The sequence below is a fragment of the Stegodyphus dumicola genome, chromosome 2 (genome assembly GCF_044657685.1).
Source record: "Stegodyphus dumicola isolate Sdum_Otavi_A_Nest chromosome 2, ASM4465768v1".
Classification (NCBI taxonomy): Eukaryota; Metazoa; Arthropoda; class Arachnida; order Araneae; family Eresidae; genus Stegodyphus; species Stegodyphus dumicola.
In genome coordinates, this window is record NC_140769.1 from 205562327 (window position 1) to 205578557 (window position 16231).

Sequence of the window (16231 nt, forward strand, 5' to 3'; positions counted from 1 at the left end):
TTGCTGTTATCAAAGCATTTTTGTTAAGTGATTTGATATTTTTCTTTCATTATCTGACATATGTATAGTATTTATTTAAATGATAGGTGATTATATTATGCACATAGGGGTTCAAAATTCTTAGACTGAAGGTCAGGAACACAAGAACAAATTATTTTGTATACAAGATATAGTTGCAAACGTCATCTACATGTGCTAGATTTCTTCGCATATTTGCCAGACATATGTAGATCCGAGCATTATCAGCATGTTTGCCAAACATAGTACTTGGTAGCATCAATCATTTCTGTCCGCGCGGTGTTACAGCAACGTAATCGACACGAAAAGAAAGGGAATTGATAGCAGCAATAACATAACTTTATTTTATAACAAAACTTACCGATACAAATGAAGAAAATAATCATTACAGAAAATGTTCAAAATTCCATCCATCCGCCGTAATCCATGTTTTTACATTGCCGACGCATGGATTTACGCACACGTTCAAATTGTCCAGGTGTGATACGTGCCGGCGCTTCCACGATGTTGCCGACGAGGTCGATGTCAGAGATGTTACGGGTGTCTCGTATAACAGGGATTTCACGTATCCCCACAAGAAGAAAGCAATAGGTGTGTGGCCAAGGGGGATCGTGATGATAATGCTATTGGCCTCCTGCTGCGCATTCAGCAATGAGGATAGGTCTTATCAAAGCAGTCTCGCATATTCATACTAAAATGTGCAGGCTGAAATGAGAAACGAGACGTCATGCTCAAACAAAGATGTATTGGCATGAAGCAGCTGGAACATCATCCATCATATTTAGTAATACCTTTTCTAAAAAATGCGATAAGTACGCCAGTCGAGGCATTGAGGCAGTATGTAAGAACCTGATAAAAAGTCACTAATAATACCATCTCACACTTTACGGTGAAGCGCTGTTTGACGGGCATGTGTATTCTTCAGGTTATGTGCCGACACAAGCAAGTTGTGCAAGTTCAGGACACCATCTCAAGTAAAAGTCGCTTCATCGGTAAGCAGAATCCATGGTGAAAAATCTGGCTCTATGTTACGTAGATGTACGTAATAGAATATCTAGCTATTAAAGGTGAAAAACTATGTGCACCCAGAGTAAAATATAAGCATCCCACACCTCTTATAACTGCAATTTAAAAGCATAAAGAAATAACAATGGACTTTCAACGAAGAATTACGAAATGCTTAATTACATAGTGAATATTAAAATTATAATTAATCAAACCCTACTTAAATGTAACTTAACTATGTATGATAAATATAATCAACTGCCATGTGAACCAAAGAACTAACGCATTTATGTAAATTTTTTATTTCAATAAAGCAACTTGCATGGGCGTTTTTCGTGGTTTTCCCCATGTGTAACGTGTATACGAGTCAGTTTCCCTTAGAAAGTCCTCCACAAAGGCATCCCTCCCTTTAGGCAGATAGCCCTCGTGTGCTTTGCCGTAATTGAATAATCCAATCCAATAAAGCAACCCGGATAAACAAAAAGAGCCACAGGTACCGCTGGCGGTGAGCTGAATGTAGGATGCGGCGAACCATGGGTACTCTCGGGGCTTTGTAAAGCACTGATGTATCGGGACAGTTAATAGATGAAATCAACACATGAGCACCCATTGATAAATACCTGTTGTGGTCCCCTTTTTATACTTATATCTATCTGGCTATTGGTTACTTTCATACAAATACCAATGTTTCCCTCAATGCCTGTAGGTTAGATATAATACGGGTATAGCTTGCCCTCATACAGTATGCGCTTAACGCTGGAGCGAGATACACTCAGGCTGAGTTCGTTTCCGGTTTAATCTCAATTTCCCGTACCACACTTTCTTCTACGGCAGGTGTGTGTGTGTAGTATGTTGTCGACCGATGTGGCTACTTACTCGGAAAACTCCAGCCTCACTTAATCTATGGTGGAATTGTTCAAAAAACTGATGACTTCTCAGACATCTGTTTGGGCAGTGCTCCCGGTACATGCGTCTCGCAGCTTGTCCATTGCTCTCATCGGGTCCCTAAATTTAATTTATATCGGTTAATACCACGTTGCTGGCTTCTCCTTCAATGCCCTCTTTTGAAATAATCGCACCTTGCGATCTCCAATACGCCTGTGAGCTCTCTAGTGGCGGCTAGTCAGGGTTTCGGACACAACTTCCTATGTAAAACCTGTTCGTCATAGTCTCACAGACCAGCAAGTGATGTATGTAATTCTCACAGACCAGCAGAACATAGTACCGACCAGTGGTTAAGTGTTTAAAATTGCTAACCAGAGGTAATTTAGTTAGATTTCTCCTTGCTTAATCATATGCAATGTGACCATGTATAATGAGGTTCTCGAGTTTTCCACATCCGTACGGTAAATAATGGACTAAGCTTGTTTAGGTGTTTGTAAGAAAACTGTGTTTATTAATATATTTGTCAACTGCGCACATTTCATGCGCGTAGTTTTACGTCTTTCATTCTGAAACAGACTCATTATAAGACGATGAATTCATTTCACGTACAACCTTAAACTGAATGACGGCACCGATGATTTCTCCATCGACCTGCTCATTTACGTAGGTTTGTGGCAATGGCTTTGTGGGAAAATTTGACTCTTTTTTTGTCACCTTGGACATATTCTCTTAGATTGTTTGCTGAAATGTGTCTCTGAATATTACTGTCTACTGCAGAAAACTTTTGAAAATGCAAGTTTGCATTCAACGGCTCATATCTTGACAAAAATTCAACAATTTTACTGGGATTTTCTACCCTACACTCCATCAACTGTATTGTTGCGTGCGTACGGGTTCGTTATGAAATGAATGCACAAGTCCGATGAAAAATGAACAAAAAGTTATTATTATCACAACAAAAATGCTTAAATTTTCTCAAATTATCATGCAGTATTACAATATCTCACAGTAGTTATCTTTTAACTACTCAAATGTCCAATAGAACGTAATTCAAAACAGCTAAAGAAAGCTAATCCGCGAATTCGCTACAATCAACAAGAGCAGTTTTCTAAACAACAACAAACTAAGCAACTACTACAAACTGAGATGTTTTCCTCCTTTTATAAGATTTTAAAATCACGCGCTAGAATTTTCCAGTACTTTCTCGAAATCAAAGAGCTATTTATTTATTTAATGCACGCGCTCTTGTATTTTCAATTTTCCGGCTTAGCTTTCTTTTAATATTCGTCACGCGCTGCACTGCGCGAGAAATAAAACCATTTAATTTGTAATTGAACTAACATTAGCTTTTTAAATACCAAATTCGTAACACTGCCTCCTTCCCAAGGACTGCACGTCCCGGGCAGTGCAATCCCTGGACAGGAAGCTAAACTTACAACTGTGGCATAAATGCAACTGAGGCATAAACATTACATTACAATATCAAACAATATAAACAATAAATGCAATAACTAACTTAAACAAATCAAATGCTATCAAATACTAAATGCAAATCAAATACTAAATACAAATCAAATCAAATACACATTTATAAACAAAAAGGACCATGGTCTGATACTATTTACAATTATTTACATTACGTACTATGGCCATAGTAACGAGCTAACCTGTCGTAATGAACGACTTTAGGTTTAGAGTTCGAAGACTTACGAATCCGAACCACGACGTCATTCAGCCTGTTTAGGACTGTGTACGGCCCATCCCAAGGTGACTGTAATTTCGGACAAAGTCCTTTCCGTCGAGTCGGATTCCACAACCACACCTTGTCTCCTTCGTGGAATTGATGTTCAGTAGCTCTTGTGTCGTATCGGGTCTTCATCTTCTCCGTGCCAAGTTGACTCGCTCTCGTGCAAAATTGTGCATCACTTCAAACCGGGCCTGGAGATCTTGAATATATTCCTCAGACGATGAAGGAGCATCCGGAGGGCGGCCAAACAATAGATCACAAGGCAGACGAAGGTCAAGACCGAAGAGCATCTGTGATGGAGAATAGCCGGTAGTCTCGTGGACAGCACTGCGGTAAGCCAGTAAAAAGAGTGGTAATTTCATGTCCCAGTCCTGTTGGTTTCCGGAAACCACTAATGAGAGGTTATTAAGGATGGTTCGATTGAACCTCTCTACCATGCCATCCGACTGGGGATGCAATGGCGTCGTTTGAGTTTTGTCAATGCCAAGTAGTTTGCATAGTTCTTTGATTACTGCCGAGGCAAAATTCCTTCCCTGATCGGAATGTAACTGAAGAGGCACTCCGAACCTGGAAATCCAGTGCTGTATCATTACCTCAGCTACTGTGACTGCCTCTTGATCAGGAATAGGATAAGCTTCAGGCCACTTGGTGAAGTAATCAATGACAACGAGTATGTATTTGTTGCCATCAGCAGTTCGTGGCAGAGGTCCCAGGATGTCAAAGGCGATACGTTCAAAAGGCGCACCTACGTTGTAACGTTGCAGTCTGCCTCGGCTGCGTTTCCTCGGTCCTTTCCGACCTGCACAGGCATCGCAAGATCGGCACCACTTTTGCACGTCATTCTTTGCATTATTCCAGTAAAAGCGCTCACGAACTCTCTGTAAGGTCTTCATAATTCCAAAGTGACCTCCTGTAGGGCTGTTATGTAGTTCTTTGAGGACATCAGGAATCCGGGATCTCGGAAGTATCACTTGCCATCGGAACGTCTTCCCATCATCCGACTCGAATTTCCGGTATAAGACGCCGTTTCGAATGTGAAGTGAATCCCAGAGTGCCCAGTATTGTTTTGTTGTAGGACTACAGATAGAAATGTCCTGCCATGTAGGTTTTCTGTTTGATGACTCTATTAAATCAAGTATGGATTTAATGTCGCGGTCTTCCAGCTGGTCTTTCCTGACTTCATCATCACTCCACGGGTCTCGAGCAGCCGATGTTGATGTTGTAATTTGTCTTGCGACCGGAGTCAGCAGTTCGTATTTCGCTTCCACCCTGGAACAATATCGGCAGTTTTCTTGGCAAGGTCTTCTAGACAGGGCGTCGGCGTTTCCGTGTGATGATCCCTTACGATGACGGATAGTGATGTCATATTCTTGGAGTCTCTGTATCCACCTGGCTATTTGACCCTCAGGATTTTTGAAATTTAAAAGCCACGCCAATGAGGCATGGTCCGTGCGGAGGAGGAATTTTCTCCCGTATAGATAATGATGGAAATGTTCTACAGCTTTGACTATGGCGAGCAACTCTTTCCTTGTGACACAGTAATTCCTCTCCGGTTTAGACAGGCACTTGCTCCAGTAAGCTACTACACGTTCTTGGCCGTCTATTTCTTGGGACAAAACAGCACCAACACTTTCATTGCTCGCGTCGGTGTCGAGAATAAATGGTCTGTCGAGCTGAGGATACGTCAGGATTGGAGCAGATGTTAAAGCTTCCTTTAAGTTGTTAAATGCATCCTCGCATTCCTTTGTCCACAAGAATCTTTGCTTGCTCTCTGTCAGCTTGTGAAGTGGTCTTGCGATGGAAGAAAAGTTCTTCACGAATCTCCTATAGTAGGTGCAAAGCCCTAGGAAGCTTCTCAGCTGATGGACATTTTCGGGACGCGTCCAGGATTTAACCGCTGATACCTTTTCAGGATCCGTGCGCACACCTTCTGCAGAGATGACATGTCCCAGGTAAGTCACTTCCTTTCGAAACAATTTGCATTTAGCGGGAGTCAGCTTCAGATTGGCCTCTTTCAGTTTCTGAAGCACCTTTCTAAGATTTTCTAGATGCTCTTCAAAACTCTTTCTGACGATGATGATATCGTCCAGGTATATCAGACAGGCTTCGTAAGAAAGGCCTTTCAAAACAGTCTCCATAAGACGTTCGAATGTTGCCGGCGCATTACACAGTCCAAACGGCATCACTTTGAACTGCCAAAGTCCTTGTCCCGTAGTAAATGCCGTCTTTTCTCGGTCATCAGGATGGATTTCTACCTGCCAATACCCACTCTTTAAATCAAGTGTTGAGAACCACTTGCTTCCAGAAAGAGTGTCTAGAATGTCATCAATTCTAGGAAGAGGGTAACTGTCTTTCTTCGTAACCTCATTCAACCGGCGATAGTCAACGCAAAATCTTGTTGAGCCGTCTTTCTTTCTGACGAGAACGATGGGAGATGCCCATGGACTCGCTGAAGGCTCGATGACATCGCCTTCTTCCATATCTTTTAACAGTGTTCGCACCTCTTCCTGTTTAGCAAACGGTAGACGTCTTGGATGTTGCTTGATCGGGGGATGATCGCCAGTATCTATTCTATGTTGTGTCAAACTAGTTCGACCCACGTCAGAAGACGAGCGGGAGAAAACAACTTGAAGATCTTTAATGACGCGATCGGCAGCATTTTTCTCTTTATCGTTTAATTGTGCATTCTGCAATAACTCCGATGTAATGCTCTCCGAGGACACGGATTCTGGGATGTTACTCTTTTTTTCAACGCTGGTTACTGGAGTACATGTTGCAACCACTTCACCTTTCTTAATAACTCTCGACTTTTCAGTTACATTGGCGACTCTCACCGGGATAACCGTTCTGGATAGGTCGACGAGTGTTGAGGCTACTAATACTCCTTTTGGGATATTACAGTTATTGGGATATTCTATGATGCCGTAGCGGAAATTTCTATTTTCGGCTATGGATCCAGGAAGTAAAATTTCTGTTCTTGCCGGTATTGTAATATAGTCTTGTGCTATGATTTTATGGACAGATTTAACTTCTTCATCATTAACGAGAAATAACGCTATGTCCTCAGATGTAGAATGCAATTCGTTATTTTTAAAATCCAAGGAAAAATTGTATTTCCTTAGAAAGTCCAATCCGAGTATGCAAGAATCAGTGATTTCTGCTACATATGCCGTGTGATGGTAAGCGGCTTTTCCAAACGTGATGTTAACATTTACTTTTCCGTCGATGTCGATCTTCTCACCGGACACAGTCTGGAAGGTAACACAGGGCGGCGTCCAGATAAGTTTGTTTCCTAGTTGTTGAGCCAAATCTTTTCGGATGATGGTGACGTTGGCTCCTGTATCTATAGTCATATTGCACGGAACTCCATTATGTCCTATTATGAAAAGTCCATTACTGCCGCCTCGCACTGCAGAAATCTGAAGCGCTTTAAACGGGGGCTTTTCATTATCTGGCAACCTCCGCCCCGCGAGATGGCCACTAATTAGTTTCCCTGCTGCTTGTTAGAAGCGGTCTTAACATCAGTACCCTGGGGTGTTTTGCAGTTTCGTCGTATGTGTCCTTCAGCACCGCAGTTCCAGCACTTAACGGTCGGTTTCTTCTCACCAATATTCCGTCTCAAGGCGTTCAGTTGTCTAGTTAAATCGTCAAGTCGAGCGGTGACTTGATCCCCTGGCTCCTGGACTTGAGCAGCTCTGACTGGGTGGCGGTCTCGACGAGTGGCTTGCTGGGCTGCCTCAAATTTCATGGCGTACACTAGAGCACTTTTTAAATCTTTTACATCCGCCATTCGTAGAGCTTTCTGTATTTCAGTATCTCGGATGCCGTCGATAAAGTATTGCAAGGACAGGATTTCCCTTGTTTCTGTCGGGCATTCCGAAAAGGCGAGATGGGACAGCCTTTCAACATCCGCGGCGAGCTCCTGAAGTGTTTCGGTAGGCTTCTGTTGACGAGATTTTAATTGGAGCCTGCTGTAGTCTTTTAAACACTTCTCCCCAAAGCGCAACACCAAGGCGCCGGACAGAGCTTCGAAATCTAACCTTTTGTTTTCGGGAAGAGTCTGAAGGATATCCGCTGCGTCGGCTCTTAGAGAAGCGGCGAGATGACAGGCCTTAGCTTGGGAATCCCATCCATTCGCATCCGCCACGATAGAAAATTGTGTCTTATACACCTGCCAGGAGGTCTTCCCATCATATGTGGATAGCTTCAGAGGTGGACGAGCAGGCATTGGTAAGAATTTAAAATCATCACTCCTGCTCCCTGCCGACGCTACGAATTTCTTTAAAGTATCCATTTCTTTGGCAACTGCAGAAACTCTCTCATCAATTTGTTCTTTTACAGAAGAAACTCTTTCTTCTATTTCTTCTTTCACCGAAGAAACTCTTTCTTCAATATGTCCAACTTTATTTTCAACTGCGTCAATTCTGCCTTCCATAGCTTCAAATTTATTTTCTATTATGCAAGTAATTTCTCTTTTCATTTCTTCTTGACCAGCTTGAACGGCTTTCATTTCGTCCTTAACGGATTCCTGGCCCAATTTCATTTCTTCCTTAAATGATGCTTGGCCAGCTTCCATCTTTTCTTGGAATGCAGCAAAAGCACTAATGAGCTGTCTCAATTGTTCTTCCATCGCTCTTGTTATTGGCATTCAAATCCCACTCCTGACACCAAAAATTATTGCGTGCGTACGGGTTCGTTATGAAATGAATGCACAAGTCCGAAGAAAAATGAACAAAAATTTATTATTATCACAACAAAAATGCTTAAATTTTCTCAAATTATCATGCAGTATTACAATATCTCACAGTAGTTTTCTTTTAACTACTCAAATGTCAATAGAACGTAATTCAAAACAGCTAAAGAACGCTAGTCCGCGAATTCGCTACAATCAACAACAGTAGTTTTCTAAACAACAACAAACTAAGCAACTACTACAAACTGAGATGTTTTCCTCCTTTTATAAGATTTTAAAATCACGCGCTAGAATTTTCCAGTATTTTCTCGAAATCAAAAAGAGATATTTATTTATTTAATGCACGCGCTCTTGTATTTTCAATTTTCCGGCTTAGCTTTCTTTTAATATTCGTCACGCGCTGCACTGCGCGAGAAATAAAACCATTTAATTTATAATTGAACTAACATTAGCTTTTTAAATACCAAATTCGTAACAGTATTCTTATGCATTCTGACCAATGATAAGAACGGGCAAGAGAAGGACTTTGTATAAGTCGTCGAGCCACGGTTATACACTTTCTTCGTGGTTTTACAGTCAGATAGAAATTCTACAGAAATGAAACTGATAAGCTAGTCTATCTGCGAGACCGTCATCTTACTAGTCATTGCAAATGTCAAATAAAAACATCTAGAATCGCAGTGAGGGAAGTCCACTTATTTATAAACAATCCATATAAATTCCTCAATGAATGCATACCTACCTATAGGCAGATTTGGCCGTTATGTGTGCTTTGCTGAAATCAAATATACATTAGCGTATTGAAATATAACTAAGTTAAATAAAATATGGAATTATGAATTTGAACTTAACATTTTCTCTTTTTCAGGGCAGTGTTTGAATTTCAATTGCGCCTTCATCGTAATATTGGTTCTACGACAAACATTAACGTGGCTACGAACGCATGGATTTTCCCAATATTTTCCTATTGATCAACACTTGTATTACCACAAACTTACAGGATGGGTGATTTTCTTCTATAGTTGGCTTCATACAATTATGCATATTGCGAATTTCGGTAAGTACGTGGACAAACTTTTCTCTGTGAAGATTGACCAAATATCTGTAAAAATTTCGCAATTAATACAGTTAATATGAGAGATTGTTTTGCATTAAATTTGGTCGCAAAGAAGTAATCTTTAGTAGGTTTGTTTTTATTGAAAGAAAGTAATGTGTCATATAGAGGGTAAAGTTGCTTTTTTTACTGTTGAAAACTTTTCTGTATTAAAAAAGCTATTAAAATCAAAAATATTTCCTAATATGCACCAACTAAAATTATTCTGCATTGTTTTCATGGATGTTCCGATTGTGATCATTACCTTTTACGTGGTATGACGTCTGCTGGTGATAAAATTTAAACTTGTCCAAACATGTGTTTCCTTTTTAAATTTTTTCGTGCACTCCATACTCCATTATGCACATTTGTTCGAATTTTGTATGTATTTTTAATTTTTGAAGAATTTTGGATCACTTTGAACAAGATTTCGAAAATTTTGCTCTTTTTGTCTTTGATAGCAATCGTTAAATTCAATATAATTTTTATGTAAATCGTACTTGTGCGTATACTGAGCCTTTCTGCCGTTATTTTCAGGCAACATTGCCGTTATTTTCTGCCGTTATTTTCAGGCAGTTTGATTTTTTTCAGTGCATATGGGATAGGTTTATTTCCTCAAATTCGTGACTTTTTACTTTGCATGCCACAATTTTCTCCGTTTACCTATTAAACTAGTACATGTCTATCAGCGGCTAAGCTAGCACCACTTCAACCCAAGTTCGGTCACTAAAGAGTAAATGTGGTTGAAGGGGATTTCGACAGTTGACCCTAATACGATAAATAGATTTCCTTTAAAAGATCTCTGCGATGATATTTAGCCAAATACACATAGCTCTACTGAAATAATTTAATCTTTTGAGCCCGCATTTTTCGGCCAGTAGCTTGTAACTGCGGAAGTAGACTAAATAGTTCTGTGCATTATCCGTTTTTCGGTACTTTTTCCTCCACATTTGTGCGATACACAATACAACTGACCGTAAATGAAGTTCTATCAGAAAACTTGTATGCAGCTATTTTCCGATCAAAATTAGAATTACTAAGATGCTTAGTGTTATAGAACACTTGTTAATAATATATATACACCCTACTAACAGTATAATTATTGTTATTACAGTATGATTACGAAAACAAATCAATTTCTCCATTCAAGTACAGAAGACACTTTTCCTTTGAAGCCATACTACTTGGAGTTGGTTCACTTAGACTATTTCCTCTGTGCCACGCGTCGTCGGTTTTGTTTTACCTTCTTCTAGTCGAAAATTATTATTATAATCTTCTAGTCGAAAATTTCTTTATAGTCATCGCTCACTGAAACATGTTCTTTATCTAATCATATTTTTGTTGTATTTACTACAATGGCTCTAGCAGTTCGAGATTTGCCAACAGATTAGAAAGCAGCTATTCCATTTCTTTAAGACAAAGTAACCTTGCCAAAGCAATCTTGTGTTCCAACAATCACCTTGTGAAATTAAAATGAGACTCGAAACCGAAATGGCCTTCGTTTATACCGTGAAAAAAGTATCCGAATACAAAGGGGATTTGATGGATTCTGTAATGCTTTTACTATTGCCATATTATTTTACTTATGCTGTTAAAATTTAACATCAATGTAGTTTTGCAAACCGCAGCTTCAAATGAATCATAACGGTTTGTTGGAATCATTACAGACGAGAGGTATTGTCAGTTCCTTGTTATCCTGTCTTGAAATTGGTAGAAAACAAAATTTTGGAAATCTACAAATGCTTATTCATAGGAAAGAAAGCCAACCAGTGGCCGAGAGATAACGTCGCTGAACACTGTGGTAGTTGATGGATAAAATCGCTGAATTCTGTGTTCGGCGGGGTTGTGTTACATGGATACATATCATTTTCTCATCAAGGCATCCTTCTTTTTAAGCAGATAGTTCTCTTAAGCTTTAACCAAATCAACAATAAAAAATGAAAAAAAATGTAGGAAGTGTTCTTTGCAGCAGAAATATTGTATTATCTCAATGCTAGAGTGATATTAATTTTCCGGTTTACAGACTGTCATATACAAACATTTAACGATAAATTAATTACTTAGCAAAAGGGGAGAAGAGCTGAAAAAATAAAAGTGTAAGGAGCGTAAGGAAAGAAATGAGCCAAAATGTCATAAATTTAGTCAAAAAAATGCGTGTTATGGTTTTAACACAAAATTATTATCCATAAGTCGAATAGCTATTTCTTAAATTGTAATCTGTTACTTTCAAATCTATTTTAAGCTAGCGCGTATGAAAGTTATGAACGAAAATCCAGTTCATGGAAAAACTTTGAAATAACAATAATAAAACTTAAGTAAAAGTGTTAATAAACATTTATAACATAAACAGTTTAGCGTCTGAATTCTAAATAAAATAATTCAATAAAATGGTCTAAAAAATGTTCATTAAAATGGTCTAAAATCCAAAGAGTTGATCTAAATCTTTTCGAAACTTCGCCATTCAGGATAACATTTTTTTTTTGTTTGTTTGTTTGTTTGTTTAATCCATGGTTATTATTTTCGACAGTTAAACACACCAGGAAACATAGCATTGTTTAGCAAAGTCTTCTATCCCAATCGCAAAGTATTACTGTGCTATATCAAATGTTATATAAACAACATAAATTCATACTTAATAATTACAAATGAACACCATATCTGTGAAACAACTAGAGCAAAAGTTCATTCTGAGCTATGCGGTAGGTAACTGTGTGTATAAGTCACTTAACTGAACATATCAATCAATAATGTAACAATAACATACTAAGTATTGTGAGCAGTCATAGTGAAACATAAATGCAAGATAAGTAAACAATTTTAAATTCCAAGATGTTGCGTTGTGTTAAACAAAACCCATTCTATGTTTAAGGTCCAGTGTAAAAGATAATTACAATAAATACAAACAGGTGAATAAAATCAACTTACGTTTATTTAAGGTAGGAATATATTATGATTACAAAACATAAAAAGAGAGTCATGACCTCACTAAACATTACAATAAAACGTGGTGGCTGGATCAATTAAAGTACTAATGTGAAAACAACAGAAAAGGATGACATACCATTCCTTAACATATTAGGGATCCTTCATATATTTGAGTTTTGTTAGTGAACCTTATTACTCAAGGAAAACTTGGGATAGTATCTGAAATTAGAAAACAAAAAAGGGTTAGATTGACGAGACTCAACCAAGCTATTGGTTCGGAGGCCAGGCTTCCCTCCTATTACTGCTTCCAACCCGCAGGACACAGGTCTTCCCTCCACAGGCCATCATGACAGCGTAAATTTTAGGATTTTAGAAGTATAGGTGTTGCAGCCTCTCTTCGGTGTTGGTTAATTTACGTGGCTACGTCTAAGATGAGGCTCACCTCCGAGCTGCTCGTCCAAGTTGACATCTTATAAGTTCTCGTGAAATTTCTTTTTTTTTTTTTTTTTTTCGTCTCTCTTCTGTCGTCTCCGTCACTGTCCCCGTCTCCCGAAAGAGCCTCTCGAAAACACTGCGCAGCCGTTTTAGTAGCTGGCGCGTTTTTTGAAAACTTGGTGTAGATGGTGACTAGCAGGAAGCCAAAAAAGGCAACTCACACTCTGGATCTTCACGGGAAAAGGGATTTTCCGACTACCAAAAGGAGCCGTTTCTCGCCATTCTATCCATTCCATCGTTCAACTTCCAAGGCCACACCAATGTGTCATCACAACTGCAGGCGGAAACAAGGGGGAAGAAACTAGCCTCGCTCCAGGGTCCCAGTCGATAATGCAGATCTTCTGTCTCAACGTATATTTTCCCCCACCATAAGTATGCTGTAGAACATCCCCCTGCTAGCCTGGTCCAGGAAAACAGGGTCCCTTTTTCGTGAAACCCAGATGGTAAAACTATCAAGCACTTTCGCCCCCCACACATGGTGGAACGCTTAGCAGAAAGGAATTTCGGGGTGCAGTACAACTGCTGACAAGAATTTCCGCTGAAGGAAAGAGGGCAAGGGGTGAAAATCTCTGAACTAAGTTAATACAAAATGACTTTGGTAAATTAAAAAAAAATGAAGCTACTAATTACACATTATAATACATAATAAAAATGTCAGCACTGTAATAATTGTTTCCTCAGCCACCAATTGAGACTAAACACAATTTATCCAAAAGAAATACAAATAGAATCAAATTATTTTTCTTCTACCGCCAGTCAGAAAGTATGTATTCGTTTAACGTTAAAAGAAAGAGGGATACCAATTAAATTACTCAAAGTTAAGAAAAAAAAATTAACACACAAAGGTGCAACAACAAAGTTTTAAAATAAAAAATTAAAGTTAAAAGTTAAACAACCTTAAGGGTCAAAACAACTAGAACAAAAACAAAAATCCAAGTCCCTAAACTCAAATTAAAATTAAACAACTTCAACTCAGAACTTATAAAAGCAACCTAACCAAAACTTAAAGTTTACAAAAGTTACAATTTAAACTTACAACCCACTTTAAACAACAATAAAAAAATTAGAACTTCAATTACAAATCAAAACTGAAATAAGCAAAACAACTTAAGCTTAAAAAATATATATATAACGTTTAATACATAACACAAATGAGATTTTTCTTTTAGCATTTGAGTTCTCTTTAGGCGATTACCCTTACTAAATTTTGCATAAAATAATTCTTTTTAAGAAAAATCTTAGTTAACATTAAAACATTAGTTGCTTTTAGTACTTAGATGACCTCCCTTTGCAGTTTACAATACTTAAAATCAACTCCTTTAAAACAAGACAGTTTGTCGTTTCCAGCTAATCTCTGTAAAGGGACACTTGCCAACCTAGCGTGACAAACTGGAATTTGTTGTGAATAGATGGGAAAACTGGATTGTTCAACAAATACAGTCTCTTTAAACAGGCAAGTACTATTTCATAGAACCATCACTGTAGTTCTTCGTTCCAGAAAGCAGGATTTGTAATTAATCTAGGCTAACTTATTATTTTCGCGGACATAACTTGTCATTATGGGTAAATATGTGACATGAATCAAAGGGCAAATAAAACAAGATTTAAATCAAGTTTAACTTGGTAAAATTTAAAATACCTGCCATAATGTTATAACCTCCTTCTGTTCACAGTTCATTGGATTCATTTGTGTTTCTCCTGTTTTAGCTGAAATGTCTGAAGAAGACGATACTCCCGATTTGATTGAATATCTTACTTCAACGAATTTAGGCATTGGATGGGTAAACGGCGTAGCATGCCTCACAGGATGGGTTCTTCTAGTGATGCTTACTGTCATGGTTGTCTCTGCAATGCCTTTTGTCCGGAGGAATGGAAAATTCGAAGTACGATTGTTCCATATACAGAATACAGAAATTTCATAAAATGTGTCTCCGTAAATTGTTCTTGTAAATTTTGTATCTTTTCCTTTATAGGACAATATGCGCTAAACTTTTTATCGAAACAAGGTACATTGCGATACCTGACGGTTATATTCCTTTCTTTTATTAATTTGCCGATTCCTTACTCATGTTAATTCTTGCAGAGGTGCTGAGATGAAGACCAAAAACTCCCTTCAGAAGATCTTGGTCGCTATTGTTGTTTCTTAGCCATTTTTACATTGATTGCACTTTTATCTCTCATAAAAGTGCTTTGCTTACAAAATAAATTATCAGCAATATTTTTTTAATTATGTCATTCTGTTTTAGTTTTTTGTATACTCAAAACCGTATCTAGAAGATTAGATGTTTAAAAATATTTTACCACCATGTTGTTCTGTAAAGGAAAGGATCCCATTCCCATTTGAGTGATCCAATGAATGAAATTTTATGCACCTGAAAGCAAAACTAATAAAATATTTTGTTAATTCAATGATTCTAATTTGGTTACTGGCTAATAGTAAGTAATAATTTAATAGTTTACTGGCTAATAGTAAGTAATAATTTAAAACTCTGACTTCCACTTGGATGTCAAAATAGACTTATCAATAATAACTATGCTCTTGCAAAATTATCTAGAATATTTTGGATGGTGTCCACATGTCTCGTGTTCTTGTTATATGTTCCTTTTCTCATTTGCAGTAATTCCAGTATAACTAAATACGCTCTGGAATTGCAGTTGACTTACTAATGGCTAAGTGGCTGAGATCATTGAAATGATATCCTGACAAACTGGCTGCCTGTATGAGAGTTCATCGATCTTCTGCATATGTAACAGGAATATGAACCAGTTCCCTTTAAAATGTACCACAAAGGCCTCCTCTTGTTAGACAAATAATTCTTGTTTGCTTTGCCATAATCAAAATAACTCAATTCAGATTTTGTCTTTATTCAACCCAGCAGGGAGGTTTTGGTGTCATATACTTTTCAGAACATTGGCTACCGAAATGCTAGGTTGGGAGTTCAATCCCTGGCTGGCAGCCACTTTCTGTAACATGGTACAGAATGTTTCACATAATCATCTTGTGAATCGTAAAAATGTTAAGCTGACATGCGTTTTAATATTCTGTATTCTATTGCATCTCCCATATGTATCGATTATGTATTTTTATTGCAGACGCTCCCACCTTTCCTGTGCTTTGTCAAAGTTAAAATGATGCAGCTATGACCTCTGCATTTTACATTCATTTTTAATCTTCTTTGACTCCATCACTCACTATGGACTTTCAGTCCCCTCTTCTAGCATCTAACCGTAACTGGGATCACATAAGGTGCGGCAGCGTTCATAGTAGTGTAACAGCTTTAAATATTATTAAAATCTTGTAGTTTCAAATAAATAATTTAATTAGATGAACATTAAGCTATTTGTGAATGGCAATATTTGAAACCAGACT

General features: G+C 38.1%; 1 protein-coding gene across 6 annotated transcripts in view; it reads left to right on the top strand.

Annotated features, from left to right (window-relative positions):
* Positions 1-16231, top strand: part of Nox (NADPH oxidase) — a 113755-nt gene that overhangs the window by 79096 nt on the left and 18428 nt on the right. For all 6 annotated transcript variants that reach the window (XM_035359037.2, XM_035359043.2, XM_035359038.2 and 3 more), the window contains 2 exons: positions 9217-9405; positions 14569-14744. In XM_035359037.2, the coding sequence (XP_035214928.1) occupies positions 9217-9405; positions 14569-14744 (365 nt within the window). The remainder of the gene's footprint in view (positions 1-9216; positions 9406-14568; positions 14745-16231) is intronic.